The sequence below is a fragment of the Rhinopithecus roxellana genome, chromosome 15 (genome assembly GCF_007565055.1).
Source record: "Rhinopithecus roxellana isolate Shanxi Qingling chromosome 15, ASM756505v1, whole genome shotgun sequence".
NCBI classification, from domain to species: domain Eukaryota; kingdom Metazoa; phylum Chordata; class Mammalia; order Primates; family Cercopithecidae; genus Rhinopithecus; species Rhinopithecus roxellana.
In genome coordinates, this window is record NC_044563.1 from 63,066,498 (window position 1) to 63,084,176 (window position 17,679).

Sequence of the window (17,679 nt, forward strand, 5' to 3'; positions counted from 1 at the left end):
CATTGCATCAGTCCTGTAAGACCACTGACCTCTAATTGCAGAAGCGGCTTTGGGGTTAAGTTGGTTGATTGTTTTCCCCGCTTGCACTGCAGCTAGATAACAACACCTTCTGCTAGTTTTGAAAGGAAACCTGGTGGGAAAAAATACAGTTGGGTTAAAAAGCAAGCTGTGGAGCAAGGACAGACCAAAGAGCGGAGTTTCTGTCTTCTTTGGATCCGAGGGAACTGTTGATTGGGATAGATTTTGAATCCCTGCGCTTACGTACAGCTCTCTTCTGCTCAGCAGAGTTCTTGGTGTATTCAGAGACTGTTGGTGTGTAGCAAATGGGTCTCCCTCTTTGTTTCTCTCACCTTTGCAGCTTCGGGGAGTTTTGCCTGGCTCACCTGTTACTGAAGAGGAACCCTGTCATGTTCTTCCAACACTTCATTGAGTGTATTTTTCACTTTAATAACTATGAGAAGCATGAGAAGTATAACAAGTTCCCCCAGTCAGAGAGGTCAGTGAAGCAGCTAAGGCTGTCTCCTTGTATCTGGGTAAGAGCTGGGGGAATCTGGGGAAGGTTTGGCTCTTTGCATATAGTGGTTGGACACAGACCCTGCTCCAGGTCTTTACTGTGGCCTGGCAGGATGGCGTAAGAAAATGCAGTCGTGAGAATTGCTTCCTAAGGGCAGTGCCTGCGATGAGCACTGGGATCTCTGTAGTGCACTTGAGTCTTTGGTATCCAGCTTTTAGGATGCAGTTAAAATGCAGTGTTAAATCCCTTACACCCGTGCCCACGTGACGCAGTAAAATTGTGCTATTCTGCCACAGAGAGAAGCGGCTGTTTTCATTGAAGGGAAAGTCAAACAAAGAGAGACGAATGAAAATCTACAAATTTCTTCTAGAACACTTCACAGATGAACAGCGATTCAACATCACTTCCAAAATCTGCCTTAGTATTTTGGGTAAGCCCAGTGTGTGTGGGAGAAAATGTGTGTGTTAGCAAATGAAATGCTCTGTTGGTGATGGCCCAGCAGGCCTCTAGTAAGGGAGACCCTGGCACTGCAGGAAGACCCCTGTCATCTTGTCCTTCTCTGGCATCAGCTGTGCCCCAGACAGAACACCTTGCAAGACCCCCGACAGCCTCAGACAGCCCCAGTTGTGTGAATTACACCTCCTCTCTGGGCCAGAGCATTTCACAGAAGCGCACATTTCTCTCTCTCTCTATCTCTCTCTCTCAGCGTGCTTTGCTGATGGCATCCTACCCCTGGACCTGGATGCCAGTGAGTTACTCTCAGACACATTCGAGGTCCTCAGCTCAAAGGAGATCAAGCTTTTGGCAATGAGATCTAAACCAGACAAGGACCTCCTTATGGAAGAAGATGACGTGGCTTTGGCAAATGTAGTCATGCAGGAAGCTCAGAAGAAGCTCATCTCACAAGTGAGTGTGCAGTTCTCCTAAGCTCATCTCACAAGTGAGGGCACCCCTTCCCCTAAGCTCATCTCACAAGTGTGCTCCTTCCCCGAAGCTTATCTCACAAGTGAGTGCGCCCTTCCCTCCAAGCTCATCTGACAAGTGAGTGTGTCCCTCCACCTAAGCTCATGTCACAAGTGAGTGTGCAACTCCGCCTAAGCTAATGTCCCGAGTGTGCTGCTCCCCTTAAGCTCATGTCACAAGTGAGTGTGCAGCTCCCCCTCAGCTCATCTCACAAGTGAGTGTGCAGCTCCCCCTCAGCTCATCTCACGAGTGTGCAACTCCCCCTAAGCTCATCTCACAAGTGAGTGTGCAGCTCCCCCTCAGCTCATCTCATAAGTGAATGTACTGCTCCCCTAAGCTTATCTCACAAGTGAGTGTGCAGCTCCCCCTCAGCTCATCTCACAAGTGAGTGTGCAACTCCCCCTAAGGTCATCTCACAAGTGAGTGTGCAGCTCCCCCTCAGCTCATCTCATAAGTGAATGTACTGCTCCCCTAAGCTTATCTCACAAGTGAGTGTGCAGCTCCACCTCAGCTCATCTCACAAGTGAGTGCACCCCTCCCCCTAAACTCGTCTCATTAGTGTGCAGCTCCCCCAAGTTTACCTCACGAGTGCGCCCCTCCCCCTAAGCTCATCACACAAGTGAGTGTGCCCCTCCCCTAAGCTCATCTCAAAAGTGAGCATGCCCCTCCCACTAAGCTCATCTCACAAGTGGGTGTGCAGCTTCCCCTAAGCTCAGGTCACAAGTGAGCATGCCACTCCCCTAAGCTCATCTCATGAGTGTGCAGCTCTCCCTAAGCTTGTGTCGCAAGTGAGTATGCAGCTCCCTCAAGCTCATGTCACAAGTGAGTGTGCAGCTCCCCTAAGGTCATTTCATGAGTGTGAAGTTCCCCTAAGTTCATTTCACAAGTGAGTGTGCAGCTCCCTAAATTCATGTCACAAATGAGTGTACAGCTTCCCTAAGCTCATTTCACAAGTGACTGTCCCACTCTCCCCACCATCTGCTGGCTTCCCTGTTGTCCTGGAATCCTGGTGCTCTAGTGCTGACTTCTTTCTTACTAGTGGCTTTAACTCTTGCCAGGTGGTGACAGTTCTCAAATCTGTCTCCTGCTCCAGCATTTCTCATGAGCCTGAGCTCAGGTCCCCCTGCTGCCAGGACGTGCTCCAGGTGTCTCTGACTTACTCTGTCAAAACTCACTCGGTCATCTCTTCTTTCTGCTCTGCATCTCCTCTTTCTCCCACAGTGGATGGTGCTCCTGCAGACTGGAGTCTGGTGTGCCAGGCTGAGGCTTTTGTTGGCAGGAAGTGTAGAATTTGGATCTGAATGACTTTGGGGCAGAGCTTGGCTGCCGCAGGCCTCTGCAGGCCTGTGTTTTTGTCCTAGCCTGGATTGCCAATGTGTATTCCCACCTGGCCCCTGAAGGCCTTTGACCCCAAGGATAGAGACTCTGATAATATCTCGCCACAAGATGCTGCCTGTTTTCTCTTACCAATCTATCTCTGTAGTGCTGACCTTATTTAAGCTTATCCTATTTCCATGGTTTCCTTACCACCCTTTCTGTTTCTGGTTTCTTTCTGTCACAGGCCACGTCCCAACTTGCTGCCAGAGCAGTCTTCTTTTTTTTGAGACAGAGTCTCCCTCTGACGCCCAGGCTGGAGTGCGGTGGCGCAGTCTCAGCTCACTGCAAGCTCTGCTTCCCGGGTTCACGCCATTCACCTGCCTCAGCCTCCCGAGTAGCTGGGACTGCAGGCCCCTGCCATTCTGCCTGGCTAATTTTTATTTTTATCTTTTTTTTTTTTTTTTTTTTTGAGACAGAGTCTCGCTCTGTTGCCCAGGCTGGAGTGCAGTGGTGTGATCTCTGCTCACTGCAAGCTCTGCACCTGGATTCATGCCATTCTCCTCCTGCCTCAGCTTCCCGAATAGCTGGGACTACAGGCGCCGCCACCTCACCCAGCTAATTTTTTTGTATTTTTAGTAGAGACGGGGTTTCACAGTGTTCGCCAGGATGGTCTCAATCTCCTGACCTCGTGATCCGCCCACCTCAGACTCCCAAAGTGCTGGGATTACAGGCGTGAGCCCCTGTGCCTGGTCCAGCAGTCTTTCTTAAGTACAAATTTGATCATTTTATTCTATCTGAAACAGACTAAAGGCAGGTTGACTGTGAGGGGTGGCAGGAAGCTTTTGGGTGATAGATGGTGAGTGGTCTGTGGTGCTGGTTATATTCCATATAGACTTTTGTCAAAGCTCATGGAACTATTTAAAATAGGTAAATTTATTACATATGTTATACTTCACTAGTGAAATTTTTAAAAACTATGCTGGTGGCTTCCTATCATCTTCTGAATAAACCCTGATTCTTCTTTTTCAAGGTGAACAGAACTTCTGGTGTGCTTTCCACCTTTCCTATACCTCCCTCCATCTTCACCTCCAACCTCGCCACTTCAAATTGCCATCTGCACCTCAGTTGCGAGCTGCACCCTGCTCCTGTGCTCTTGCCTCAGGGTCTCATGTCTACAGCACTCTCACCCACCCATCCTCCCTTCTGCACACATCCTCAGGACCATCCATCAGATGGCCATGCACTCCTTAGGCATCCCATCTCCGTACCTAAATTCCCTAACACCTTGCCCCTTAACACCTCTTCCCTTGAGACAGGCACTATCCAGAAGCGGCTGGAGGGCAGGGGTGCTTGGCTCCATTTTGCATCCCCAGAGGGTTAGCTCTTTGCCTGAATGGAGAAGGTGCTTGATACTACCTGTCAAGTGATGCGTGGAAGCCACTTCTTAAGACTATTCCTGAACATAACATCTGCTCACATCTGGGTTTATTAAATTGCTTATTTCTCTACCTGTTGTCCTCCTGTTTCAGGAACTCTGATAAGACTTGATAGAAATGAATGGTTTACAAGGAAGAAGCATATACTAGTGACTTTAAATGAGAAGGAAAAGAGTACTTTCAGCTTCAGGAGGATAAATCTTGCATATGTGGGCTACTGTAGTGCTTTTTTTTTTTTTAATTTAAAGAGATTCACTGCAGAATATTTGTGGTTAGTGACCATTCAAGGTAAAGTGTGAAGACTTGGTCAAATCGGTTACTATACATATAAATTCATAGTATTTTGTAGATGTTTACAGACAGCGAGAGACAGCTGGCTGTCTTCATGCTTAGCTGTTTTTAGACCATTGTCCTTCACCAGCAGGAATACAAAGTGTCCCTCTGGGTAGCCAGAGCCAGCTGACTTCTGTTCCAAGGGGAGGGTGTTGAATTGAGGACTGAATGTGGAGCCAGAGCCAAGGTCCCTCAGGGTCTTCTGTGGAGATTTGGGGCTTTTGTCAAAAGCTACTCAACATGTTTCTAAATTCTTTTTCCCCATTTAGAATAGATGAGTAGTATTTGTCCCCACCCTATCTTACAAAGCCTTTGGAGTGTTTTGAGGTAATGCTTACAGAGTCTCCCAGAGAAAAGCAGAGGTCCTCTACATCCCCAGGATCATAATGAAAAGCAAAAATAAACTTACATAGTGTGCTAGGGTGGCTCTACTCCAAGAACTAGATCAAGGAGAGGTCTTTGTCTTTCAGAAGTTCATGCATCTAAAACATGTCTTTGTGTTACCAGGTTCAGAAGAGGAATTTCATAGAAAATATTATCCCAATTATCATCTCCCTGAAGACTGTGCTGGAGAAAAATAAGATCCCAGCTTTGCGGGAACTCATGCAGTATCTCCGGGTAAGGGTGGAGCCTGTGCTTTTGTGGTGGGTGTCCTCCTACCCGTTCATTACTTAGGATCTTCTGCCAGTTATGATGGTGTAGGCAACCAGTGAATGATTAGAACCCCAAATTCTGCAAACCCAGCATTACCTTGGTAACTGCTGTGGAGCTGGGGGTTGGCTGTGGGTTCCACCAAAGCCACTCCTTCCCTTGGATGTACAGCCAGGGCTGTGAAGAGCCGCCCCACTGGGCCAAGCAAGTCTTCCCTTGATGGAGTTCGAGTCCATCTGGAAAACTTTCCCAGCTGGGGTCAAGAACACAGTCATCTTTGTTCATGCTGCTGGGGGGTAAGGTGAAAGTGAGTCTTCGGGTTTGATTTCAGGGTGCTTACCTTTTGCACTGACTCAGATTTACAAGGTCAGGAAATAACTGCCCTGCAGGAGTTGCCTTGGGAGCTGCCGTCACCGGGCTGAATTCTTTGTCAAGCAAGGGGACCATGGGGAGCTCAGTCTGAACAAACCCAGGATGTGTTGACTTGCAGGGCAGACCTAAGTGGGGCCTCAGATCTTTCTGGCAAAATCTTTTACTAAGAAATAAATGCAACGTAGTTTTTATTTAATTCAGCAGTTATATCTCTGTTCACATTATGTGTTTTTCTTCCTCAAAAAAATGCTACAATTTTTTTTCCACTAAAGGCCTCAATAAAAGTTACACTGAATATACATTTTCAAATAGTTTTTTATACTAGGAAGCTAAGGTAGGAAAGACAGTCTCATTGTATGATTAAAAATAAAAACTTCCAAATATTCTTGTATTTATTGCCCTGCTTTAGACCCTAGAAAGGAAAAGAAAAACACTTAGATCCTACATAGACTACTTAAACACTTAAGAAAAATAAGTCTTCCTCCTGCTTGTGAGCTCACACCCAGAGGACGGCCACATGCTGCTTGTTGTCGGCAGCCTCCGGGAGTCTCTTCATTGGCCTGTGGAGCCCACTCCTAGTGGCAGCTGGAAGAATGCATGGATTCCTTCTCTCTGTTGAGGCTTCCCTCCTAGTTGGAACTGCAGTGTCTTTTTCTCCGTTACTGTGAGGTGGAATGTTTCTTCCTCTTAGCAAAGTGGTCTCGCCCCAGCAGCCCTCTTTAAGACCTAAGGATGTTCTTCCCTAGGTATGAGAAAAGGTTTTCTGTAAAATCTTCAGAAGACACAAAGATGGGATTTGAACCTTAGCTGTGATCCCCTGAGAGCCACTGGGGAGGCTGATGTGGACAGAGGAGCGGCTTTGAGATCCATGGCATCCCGGGGCTTGCTCCAGAGCCCGTGTCTGAGCATGTCTTTCTCCCGTTGGGAACCTGGGAGAGGTCGCCCGTTAACTGCCAGACAGCCGGGATGTTTCCTAAGAAAGTGAGCTGTTAGTTACTCACACATTTACCTGCTCGTGTGGCCAGTGGTGTTTGCTCCAAATTTACCATTGTACTGTTAGTCACTGGAATGGAAATCGTCTGCCTTCAGTAATGTCAGTCTTATTGTTCCTATTATTATTTATCAAGTCATGTTGGGGGGCTTTTTTCTTTTTTAACTTTTACGTTCAGGGGTACATGTGCAGGATGTGCAGGTTTGTAACATAGGCAAAGGTGTGTCATGGGGGTTTAGGGCTTACTTTTTTATTCAAGAAAACATGAAAGGATGCTCCTGGGTCTGTTTTAGGAGGTGATGCAGGATTACCGAGATGAGGTCAAGGACTTCTTTGCAGTTGACAAACAGCTGGCATCAGAGCTTGAGTATGACATGAAGAAGTACCAGGAACAGCTGGCCCAGGAGCAAGAGCTAGCAAAACATGCAGATGTGACTGCTGGATGGGTTGGAGGGACGGCTGGAGGTGCCGAGGTGGCACCTGTGGCACAGGTAGGTGTGGGGCCCACTATGCTGTGACCAGGCAGTCCAGTCTGCTGTCTGCTACCAGTCTGTTGTCTAGCACCTCTCAAAATCTCCGTCATCAGAGGTTAGCCCAAAGGCCTCGAGAGTGCTGCTTGTTGGCTGCTCCCTTGTGCCTTTCTGTCTGTGATGGATTTACTGTGCTCCAGACCTCCCTTCCACGAGGATGTGGTGCAGGAAGTGAGCTGGCAGCAGCAGTGGCTGGTGACTATAGATCCTAGGTCTGCCAGGGTGTGTCAGCGTGTTCGCATCTTCCCCCAGCACGCCCTCTCGAGAGCAGATTGGCCCATGGCCATTTCTAGGAATAGGTGCTGCTCACTGTCGTGAGGAATGCAGGCAGATCTCTTGTAGAAAAGACCAATGAGCACAAAGTAGTGCACTCCTTTTTCTCTTCTGTCATGCCACAGCATCTACAAGTGGCAGCTTTCTCATAGTATTCTGTTTCTGAAAAGGAAATTCAACTTACCCAGCATTGATAAGGCTTCACAGTACATTGCTTATGGACTTGCTTATAGTATGTGAAGATTGTATTCCAGTAAAAGTGTTAAAATGGAGAAAGGGAACGGCTTGTACACTGTTGGTAGGGATGGAAAGTAGAACAGCCACTATGGAGAACAGTATAGAGGTTCCTAAAAAACTAAAAGTAGAGCTACCATATGAGCCAGCAGCCTCGCTGCTGACTGTATAGTCAAAAGAAAGGAAATCAGGATGTCAAAGACATACCTGCACTGCCATGTTGATTGCAGCACTGTTCACAATAGCAAAATTTGGAAACAACCTAAATGTCCGTCAGTGGATGAACGGATAAAGAAGATGAGGTGCATACATAACATGAGCACTTTTCCTCTATAAAAAGTGAGATCTTGTCATCTGCTGCAACATGGATGAATCGAGAAGACATTGTATTAAGTGAAATAAGCCAAACACAGAAAAACAAAGCTTTGTATGTTCTCACTCATATATGTGAGCCAAAAAAGTGGATCTCGGAGTTAAGAGAGTGGATTTGTGGTGGTTACCAGAGGCTGGGAAGGGGTGGGAGAAGGGGGATGAAGAGAAGTTGGTTAATGGATACCAAAATACAGTTAGATAGAAGAAATAAATTCTAGTATTCAGTATAGTGGAGCTATTATAGTTTAACAATTTACTGTATATTTCAAAGTAGATAGAAGAATTGGAGTGTTCCCAACACAAAGAAAAGATACTCATGTTTGAGGTGACAGAGATCCCAATTACCCTGATTTGATCATTACATTGTACACATGTATCAAAATCTCACATGGACCCCTAAAATACGTACAACTATCATATCAATTTTTAAAAACTTAAAAAGTATTAGAAGGTTCATACTCTGTATCTTCTCTACCAGGTTGCTCCGTGTTTAGAAACAGCGCCAGTTCCTGCTGGCCAAGAAAACCCTGCCATGTCACCTGCTGTGAGCCAGCCCTGCACACGCAGGGCAAGTGCTGGCCATGTACCAGTGTCATCTCCTATACCTGAAACTGGGCCGTTGCAGAGGTTGCTGCCTAAAGCCAGGTAAAGAGCCCCTGGAGGCCACATCAGGGCTGGTTCTCTGTGGCGATGTTCTCAGAGGCGTCCCTGCCACTCCCACCAAGCATGGGCAGGAAAGGCATTGTCATTGTCTGGCCTGCCAGTCCACTCCGCACTCTGCCCTGGGAGGTTTGGATGACTGTGGGTGAGGGATGCGCCAGAGAGGAGGCACGTGGGGACAGGGTGCAGCACTGTCACCTCTGCAGTGGTCTGCAGCGAGAAAGTCCGCGGGTGGCTGTTCTCCACAGATCCATGTCCCTGAGCACCATTGCAATCCTGAATTCTGTCAAGAAAGCTGTGGAATCAAAGAGCAGGCATCGGAGTCGGAGCTTAGGAGTGCTGCCTTTCACTTTAAATTCTGGAAGCCCAGAAAAAACATGCAATCAGGGTAAGCCTTAAATTTCGTGCCAGACATAGTAGAGCATTTACAGATCAAGACATAGAACAAGACTATTTCTCATTCCTTTCAAAACGGTTTGTTTTCTTATCTTTAAAACAAGTAACATTAATTGGGCTTTTAGGATCATGGGTAATAAAACAATGCATATTTATTCTAGGAGATTTGGAAAATAGAGTGAAAGATGAAACTTACCCATAGCAGTGAGGCATTCCTTCCTCCAGCCTTCTGTTCCTCTTACACACACGTGTTTTGTTTGTGGAATTGTGATCTGTGTGTGTGTTATGACCTCTTTCCCTGCATACTTAAGTCAGATGTAGCTTCCATGAACTTTTCTTTCAAACCTTTGCTTCCAGTGGCTTTATAGCATTGTGTCTGTGGGAATAACTTATTTATTACTATCCTGTTCTTTGAAATGTTGGTGATTTTCAATTTTTTCATGTAAATATTGGCACAGTAAACATGCCTGTACATATAGCCTTGTGTGTATGTAATCCTTGGGATTAATTCCCAGCGGTCAAAGGCCATGGATATTTTAAAATGTTGGATAGTGTCAAACTGTCCTCTCTCACTCATGCCAAGTTAGACTCTTTTATTTTTTGAATCCTAATGAGAATGGACATTTTTTCTCATGTTTATCATTTATTTGTATTTCTTCCTGTATTTCTTCCTGAATTGCCTCTTTATAAGAAAATTTTAAATATTAGCGATTTTAACTTTACGTCTTGCAGGTATGTTTTCTCATTTGGTTGTTTTGGTCTTCATTATTGTTTGGGGGTATTTCTGGACAGCTACAACTTTTCTGTTCTATCCTAGTGTCTTCATACAGTTTGGAGCAAGAGTCAAATGGCACCATTGAGCACGTGACCAAGCGGGCCATCAGCACCCCTGAGAGTGAGTAACCCATCGGAACACGCAGGCTTCTCCTCAGTCTCTCCTGCGGTCGCCATGTGTTTGCTAGAGTTGTAGTAAAACTCCTTTCGGTGCAGGATAGTCCTGATGGTCAGAACCGAGTGCATTGCTGAGGTGGAGTGTTTCACAGTGACCACAGTAGCTTGATCCATGAGCACTGAGCGAGTGTGTCGTTCCACTGTTGTTACATTCAGTCAGTCAAACACCGCAGTGGCCTGCGGGCCTCCGTGGGGCAGACAGTGCCGTTGAGGCAGAGGTGGGTCGGGTGACTGACCCAGTGGTGCGTTCTGGAGGCGGCCTCAGTGTCTCCGGGCTGTCCGGGTGCACTGGGCGCTGCTGGGTGGGCCTGCTCCCGGGGCCGGCAGACGTCAGCACCAGCAGGCAACTGCCAAGACCAGAGACCCGAGGATCTGCTCGGAGCCTGTGTCTCATTCCCCTCCATGTTTTTTCCTACTGTCTGTTCTTTTCCTTTTATTTCAAAACAGGTGAGTTAGGAGAGTCAAGTATTCTTTTCTTATTATCTTGTTGATAGCTTCATATTGTCTTAAACCTCATAAAAACCATTATTTTGAGAAAACTCTTACAGGAAGAAGAAATGCTTCCTGTCCCAAATCTGTGGAGTGGTGGCCAAGCCCTGCCTGCCATGTCCTGCGTGCCCCTTGCTCTGCGCCCGCCTGTGCACGGTGCCCTTGGCAAGCGGCATCCAGCCCCACTCGTCTTGGCCATTCCACTCCTCACTGTTTCCACAGGGCCCACCACAGTGCCTGGAACCCGGGAGGTGTCAGAGGTCTCCTGCGGGAGATTCCTGGGAGGGCATAGCTGGGTGCTGAGCCCAGGCCTTCTGATCCCACCTCGCGTGCCCCTTCTCCAGCCTGTCTCCCGTTCCTGACTGCAGCAGGGGAGATGAGAGTGTGCTAAGGTGCCCTTCCTGGTAACAGAGCAGCAAGGGGTCATGCCGTGTGTGTAGTCGCCACTGCAGTCAGCTCACATGTATGGAGCACCTGCTGTGTCCTGGCTACTTGCTTATTTGGTTCTGTCACACTGATGCTGTGATCTCTTAGAATAGTTAACAGGTTAGAGATAATTTTCATCCAAGTCCCCCTTTGAAGGGAATTTATCCCACCCCCACCCTCAGACGACAACTGGATCATGACGGCATTTGTCATTAAAGGCAGTGGGTAATTTGGGATCCTGCGTTGTGGACAGGTGCGATGTTCTGTGTGTTAGAGCTTGCTGTGTGTTTGATGTTCCTGGCTCAGGAGCGCCAAGAGCTTCTATTTTGGCAGTGAGGTGCCATATGCTGAAGAAACGGGGGGAATGCATCTCATTTGAGTTGTGCTCATCCTGTGAGTCTCTGATGTCAGTGTTGGGTTGGTTTCCTAGCAGCCCATGTTCCTCCACAGTGCAGCCTGGCGTGGAGTGTGCATGCTGCCCTCATTTGCATGTGTGGAGCCACGCTTTGTGCTGGAAATCAGGCGCCCCCATGTCATTGAGTTGGTAGAGTACTTGTTCTTGCTCCAGGCTCTTGGACATAATATTCCTGTTGATGCAGTCTCTGTCCATTTCTCTTTATACTGAACCAGGAAGAGGTGCTTGGAGGTCTCCTATTAGCTCTCCTTCCTGGGAGAATTGTTAGATAGTTTAAAAGCACTCAGTCTTGTTTTCACTGTGGTTTATACGTCCAGATTCTTTTGGCAACTTTTAGTTCAGAAGGGGGTGACTGTCAGGAAATGTCTCAACTCTTCAAAGCTGGTAGGAAAGACGCCACCCAGGTCGGCACTGTGGCCACCAGTTCAAAGTGGTTTTGCTAAATGGAAATGAAATTACTCAATTTTCAGAGCTAGGATTTTAACTGAAGATCTGTGGGGGTTTTAGCAAGTCCCTCTTACTGTTATCATTCGGGTGGCACAGACACCGCTGCCTTTGATTCTACGCACAGTGCATGGGGGATGTCAGAGTCCCACACCGGTGCTTCTGTAAAGATGGGAGACTAATTTCCTGGAGCACATATGGGCTTCCAAACAGGAAGAGCAGCGTGTGTGTAAGGGAATTTCACGTGACAGTACAAGGAGAGACTTTCACAGAAACAGAGTAAGCAGATCTGGCAGTGATGAGGATAGAATTCTCTACCATTGTCTGTTAATGACACTCAAGCAGCCGTCAGGTACACAGCTTCAGTGCACTGATGAGCTTTAAAATGTAAATGGGAAGACACAGTCTGTACTCAAGGCACCATGTGGAGAACAGGGAGAGCTCTGAAGCTGCCTCCTCGCGTGCGCTTGCAGAAAGGCAGCAGGCTCAGTGGCATCAGCAAGCAGCCACCCAGCCCGTGCTGTTCCTGGGAGCGTGCTGGTGGCAGCTTAGGCACCGAGTACAGCACCACCCGGGCCTCCAAGACCGGGTGGCGTGTGTAGACAGATGGGGCGGAGGGGCAGAGGAGCATGATGTGCAGACAGGGCCTGCTGAGGAAGGGATGCAGGAGGGTGGACATGTGTGTGGGCACATGCACCTCAGCATAACAGCTAAGTCTGTAAAGGCAGCTTAGGACCAGCTGAGACTGAGGGTGCACTTTAGGCTCTCCTAGGAACACAGCCATCTAAGTGTCTTAAAGCAGGGCAGTAAATTTACCAGCTTCTTGATTAAACATAACTCCAGTGATGCAGGGAGGATACTGCTGATAAATGACAGTAGCTGCTAACATCTCTTGAGCACTGCCCTTGCAGCCAGCACCACGCTAAGCACTCGGTGTAGATAACCTCATGTAGTCCTGGCAGCCCCCCAGTGCGGTAGCTGTTTTTATACCCACTTAAGAGATGAAGAAACCTGAGGGTCTCAGAGCAGCTCACACAGCTGGTAAGACACCGAGCCAGAATTCACACCCAAGCTACGGTGGAATCTGCTTCTAAACTGTGTTCACCTGTTCCTGAGGGCAAACTGGAGGGGGGGAGGTGCCATGAAAAATCAAGGGCGAGGGGTGAGGCGGACTGAGCCGCTCCCAGTGTGGCACGACGGGACAGGATGAAGTGGAGACTGGAGGTAGAAGGGACAGGACTTGGCTGCTGAGTCCATGTGGAGGAGCTGCTCACGGTGCACATTTCCAGCTTGCAAGGTCCATTCACTGGCTGGAAACTAACAGGCACGCGTGGAGGTGCAGAAGCAAGGAGCTGAATTGTCCTCGGGGGATCTGGGTGAGCCACAGTAGGAAGTGTAGTGAGTGGGACAGCACGGTCACTGGGACGGGTGCTCACGGAAGATGGGGTGGGAGGGAAGCCTAGAGGCGTGAACAGTGAGGCCCAGGGGCCAGCCGAGCGCCTAAGGAGGGCTGCGGTCAGAGGGACAGAAAGGAGCGTCCCCAGGAGGGGCCCTCATCCCTGCCAGGACCTGGGGCAGGGTCCAGTGGAGGTCTGAGGGCCGCCACTGGGACATGATGTGGACACCGTGCCGACGTCACACGGACAACTAGAGCAGCCCCTCTGCCTTCACTCACAGTGGTGTCTCCCCTTTACGCAGAGAGCATCAGTGATGTCACGTTTGGAGCAGGGGTCAGTTACATCGGGACACCACGGACTCCTCCATCAGCCAGAGGCAAGTTCTTGGTTTCCTTCTGGGCTGATATAGGCGCTGCCTTTGAGGTTCTGGGAAAACTGAATTTGTTTGTTTAAATCCCTTTTAGAGAAAATGGAAGCCAGGAGTCAAGGAAATGACATCTTATGTTTATCGTTGCCTGATAAACCGTAAGTTTAGCAGTGTTCCTTTTGAGGTGGATGTTTTTTCCAGGGTTTTTCTGAGTTCCAGAATGACTGCGTATGTCCTTTCCCTAGGCCCCCCCAGCCTCAGCAGTGGAATGTGAGGTCTCCAGCCAGGAATAAAGACACCCCAGCCTGCAGCAGGAGGTCCCTGCGGAAGACCCCTCTGAAAACAGCCAACTGAACGGCGCGTCCCACCCGTGTCCGGCAGGCAGGAGCCCGAGGAAGCCGTCTCGTCCTCCGTGTGGACGGACAGGCAGCTGGATCGCTTCCCGCAGTCCCTGGGCAGCGCCTTGCTGTGGAAGACGAGCGCTCCTCCTCAGGGGCCTGGCACTTGCCTGCGTGTAGCCGGCCAGCCCTTTCTATGCTGTATGATGTATATGGTTAAACACTGTAAAATAGAGATGTGCCAAATTTAGATTTTCTTACCCTAAGCCTAATCTATTTAATATAACTTTATTCCATTTGAAAGCGTCAAGTCCATTCAGATAAGTGATAATCTGGTCTTTAAGGAACACAACTTTAAAACTTTAGCTTTCTTTTATATAAATCAAGCCTCTGTTAACTTGTTTTAATTCCTTATAGTACATATTTTCCCATCTGTAATGACAAAATATTGATTGTAATATTTTTTCTATTTATAATTGCAAATTTTTAAAAAAGTGTACAGCTTTCTAAAAGTAATAAAGGTTTCGCATAAATACAGCCTTCCAGTAAATAGAATGTTTGTTTTATAAGAGCTTACTGGTAATCATTTTAATTTTACATAAAGCATGTTAGAGGAATGAAACCAAATCTTTCCTATTATTAGAAAAAAAATGATTGTCTTGAGGGGCAGTTCATCTGTGCCCATGCAGAGGCCATGTGCTTTCTATAACAGACATAAACAGCATCGCTGCTTGTGAAAAAATAGCTTTGCAGCCTCCCCCAGAGCAGCACTGATGCCGATTTGTGCAGCCCTCTGCTAAGGGCTGCTCCCATGATGGGGGAACGGCTTGAGTCTCTTCTGTTCGCTCTATTGGGTAAACTTAACGATTTTTGTTGAAGAATATCCAGAAAGAAATGCAGTTGGCTTGTTTTTTAATCCCAGTATTACAAATGCAAAAGTACAAAGTGATTATGTGCATTGGTTGGTTTGGGGGATGGATGGGATGCCACTGAGCTCTGCCCCTGCTATCCTAAGTGGGGACTGCAACGCAGGTGGACTCGGTGGTGGAGAGGCACAGCACTGCTCTTGAGCACACAGGCTGACCTCCTGCCCAGGCACTGACTCCCCTGGTGGATGGGTGATGGCACTTTTAGTGTGCGCGCGCCTAACCACTGAAATGCTAGGAAGAGGAGACAAACCCAACATAAGAGCAAACAAGAAAGAATGAAGCAATGTTTGGGTATTTTTTTGAAGCTTTTATAAATGAGGTTAAACAAATACCAAATTACAGGTGTGTTAGTACAAGTCTGTAATGTCTATGTACAGCAACATCCATCCAAAGGCAGAATCACAGCCTCGTATCGGCCTCGAGTCTTGAGTCATATTCGTATCCTAAAATACACGAGTGTTCCTTTTCTGTCTAGTCTCAGTTATAGGCAACTACTTCCCAGACTCCACTTTCACTTCTCTACTTTGTCCGACCTGGTTCCCATGGCACTAGTGTGGAAGGTTTTAGGGTATAAGAAGAGGGGGCAGTACGGCTACCCTATCACTATGACAACCAAGAAAGAGGCTGGAGCGTCATTCCCCAGCGCTGAGGGTGGGGAGCCATCCCTGTCTACCAAGGTGGCAATGATGGCGGGAACTCGCACGCTCAGTATCCAGGATGCCATGCAGAAGACAGCAGGGAGCACTGAGCCACTCTTGGAGCATTTCCTGCCTCTGCCAGGCGGCCTGCAGCTGAGTGTTTCACATAACTGAAAAAGACTTCAACACAGTCTCATGTATGCAATTAAAAGCTGTCAAAGTATAAAAAACTCAAGACACTGGAAGCTGAAAGACAAGGTGACTAGTGAGAGCCACTCTTCAGGCACACAGTGGAGCTCCTTCTGAGCAGCTCCTTGCTTTAGAGCACTTCAGTCCTGAGCCCAGCATGGCAGGGCGTAGGCGGCTGAGAACACCTGCTCTTGAACACAGGCTTCTGAGTGATGTTTCTAATGTCCCCCCACAAATGGGAGCAGTGTCTCTGGCAGATGAAAATTTTAAAGTCAAAAATTAGAAAACTGCTTTTGATTCAGGCATTTCACTTTCCTCCCCGCCAGGCCTTTCACCTGGCTGCTCCACCTGACATTCTTCAAAAGGCTGGACTGGCTGCCACTCCATAATGGTTTGTTTTGAAATGAGACAGAACCTGTGGCATCTGGGTGCTTTCTCTGTGGCAAAGAGGAACAGTGGGATCCATGTTCTTTTAAAAATATTATTGTACTTGACAGACTTGATTTCACAATTGCCTTTGGCCTTAGACAGTCTTAACAAATAATTAAACAAACTTAAAAAAAAAATAGCAGTGGGGGGCTCTATTTTGTGAGCCATCCATAACCAAAAAGGTCTGTTACGGGAGCCCAAAGCTGGGACACAACGTGGAAGACACCAGTGTCCCTGGAGTGCCCACCTTAGAGCTGTGCTGGATGAAGCAAGGGCCATGTGAGTCAAGTTCACTGGGGCACAGCCACTGCCAGGGCCCAATGATGGCGGGGCCTCCTGGCAGACAGCGAGGCAAAACTGAGCTAGAGCGGGGGTGCCTGGCGCAACCCCAGGAGCTGACTGGCGTCTGTCTGCACATCTGAGGACTTCTGGGTGGCCTCTGGGTACAGACTGCCCTAGTCATCTCAGGAAGAGGCAGTTCAGAGCTAACCTGAGAGGTTTCTTTTGAAGAGATGCGAACTGATTTCAACATTGCTCAGCTGGAATTTTTAAAGGTTTCCTAAGCAACTACGGCCTGACGTGTAGACAGCAAAAGTTCCCTTGTGGGAAAGGCTAAAACTTGTGCAAGAAAAGGAGCGTCGCAGGAAGCTTCCATGAGGATTCCTTGGGTAAAATACTCTTAATTATTGATATTTTCCAATTTAACACTAGTAGCTTGGAACTTCTACCTTAAGCTGAACTTTTTTTAAAAAAATAGGTTATTTAACATTGTATGACAATATATTTACAGTTTAAATAGAAATTTTCTTTTCAATAATCAAAATACATCCTTAGCAAAAATTTAGATGCAAAATTTTATAAAATAAGACCCATAGAAAAGCATATTTCAGTACCATTTCAGACTCAGCCTAAGACGAAGGTTTTCCTTAAATCCTGATGCCCTGTTGGACAAGCAGGGTTCCTCAGGCAAGATCCCTCTTCCAGCAACCAATCTGCCTCCCTGACTTCGGTGGTTTTTACAAAATGCGGATCCGAAAGGCTTCTCCACAGTGGACACTGCGACACCGATCAGCAGAGCCTTTGAGAAGAGGCTGCAGTGGTGTCTGCGGGCCGATGAAGAGGCTGCTGCATACGAAGCCTGTTCTGGGTGCCCGCCGGGATGCGCTGCTGGTGCTGCACGGCCCCCTCGCCGTCTCACAGGGTGCTGTCCTGGCTGCTGAACGACCAGTGGTAAACACGCGGACTTCACAGGGCCCAGCACAGGGGCACCGACGTGAGCAAGCTCTTTAAGATCACCCTAATGCTCGTGTGGGAATCAGGCCAGAAACAGACTGGGAACCCAACTCGGTGAACGCACCCAGTTTCTCTTCCTTGTGGTCGTATTTACTGGGTCCATCTTGAGGAAAATTCTTTTATTCATGTGGCTTGTTAGAGTAAGAAGAGTAGTGGTCAACTTTGGCCAAAACAAAAAGCTTCTGAATGAGTGTCTAGCTCTGTCCAAGTGCATCAGCTCTCGCTGCCTCAACAGGAGTTTCTAGTAGAGGTATGTGCACGTGCACTCTGTGCGCGCTCAGGCACACTGCAGGTCTCAGATCACAAACGATGACTTGTGTCTGAAGTCGCCC

The 17,679-nt window shown here is 47.9% G+C and overlaps 2 protein-coding genes across 2 annotated transcripts in view; one reads left to right on the plus strand and one right to left on the minus strand.

The window, feature by feature from the left end:
- The window catches only part of NCAPD3 (non-SMC condensin II complex subunit D3), a 67,117-nt gene extending 52,708 nt beyond the window's left edge, over window positions 1–14,409 (plus strand). Inside the window, exons 25-35 of the mRNA XM_010362039.2 lie at window positions 359–496; window positions 811–944; window positions 1,221–1,420; window positions 5,071–5,181; window positions 6,871–7,068; window positions 8,465–8,631; window positions 8,895–9,034; window positions 9,860–9,937; window positions 13,466–13,540; window positions 13,629–13,689; window positions 13,777–14,409. Of these exons, the coding sequence (XP_010360341.2) occupies window positions 359–496; window positions 811–944; window positions 1,221–1,420; window positions 5,071–5,181; window positions 6,871–7,068; window positions 8,465–8,631; window positions 8,895–9,034; window positions 9,860–9,937; window positions 13,466–13,540; window positions 13,629–13,689; window positions 13,777–13,885 (1,411 nt within the window). The 3' untranslated portion in view covers window positions 13,886–14,409. The remainder of the gene's footprint in view (window positions 1–358; window positions 497–810; window positions 945–1,220; window positions 1,421–5,070; window positions 5,182–6,870; window positions 7,069–8,464; window positions 8,632–8,894; window positions 9,035–9,859; window positions 9,938–13,465; window positions 13,541–13,628; window positions 13,690–13,776) is intronic.
- Window positions 14,410–15,092: 683 nt separating this feature from the next.
- Window positions 15,093–17,679, minus strand: part of JAM3 (junctional adhesion molecule 3) — a 73,399-nt gene continuing 70,812 nt past the window's right edge. The window contains exon 9 of the mRNA XM_010362037.2: window positions 15,093–17,678. Coding sequence (XP_010360339.1) covers window positions 17,643–17,678 — 36 coding nt within the window. The 3' untranslated portion in view covers window positions 15,093–17,642. The remainder of the gene's footprint in view (window position 17,679) is intronic.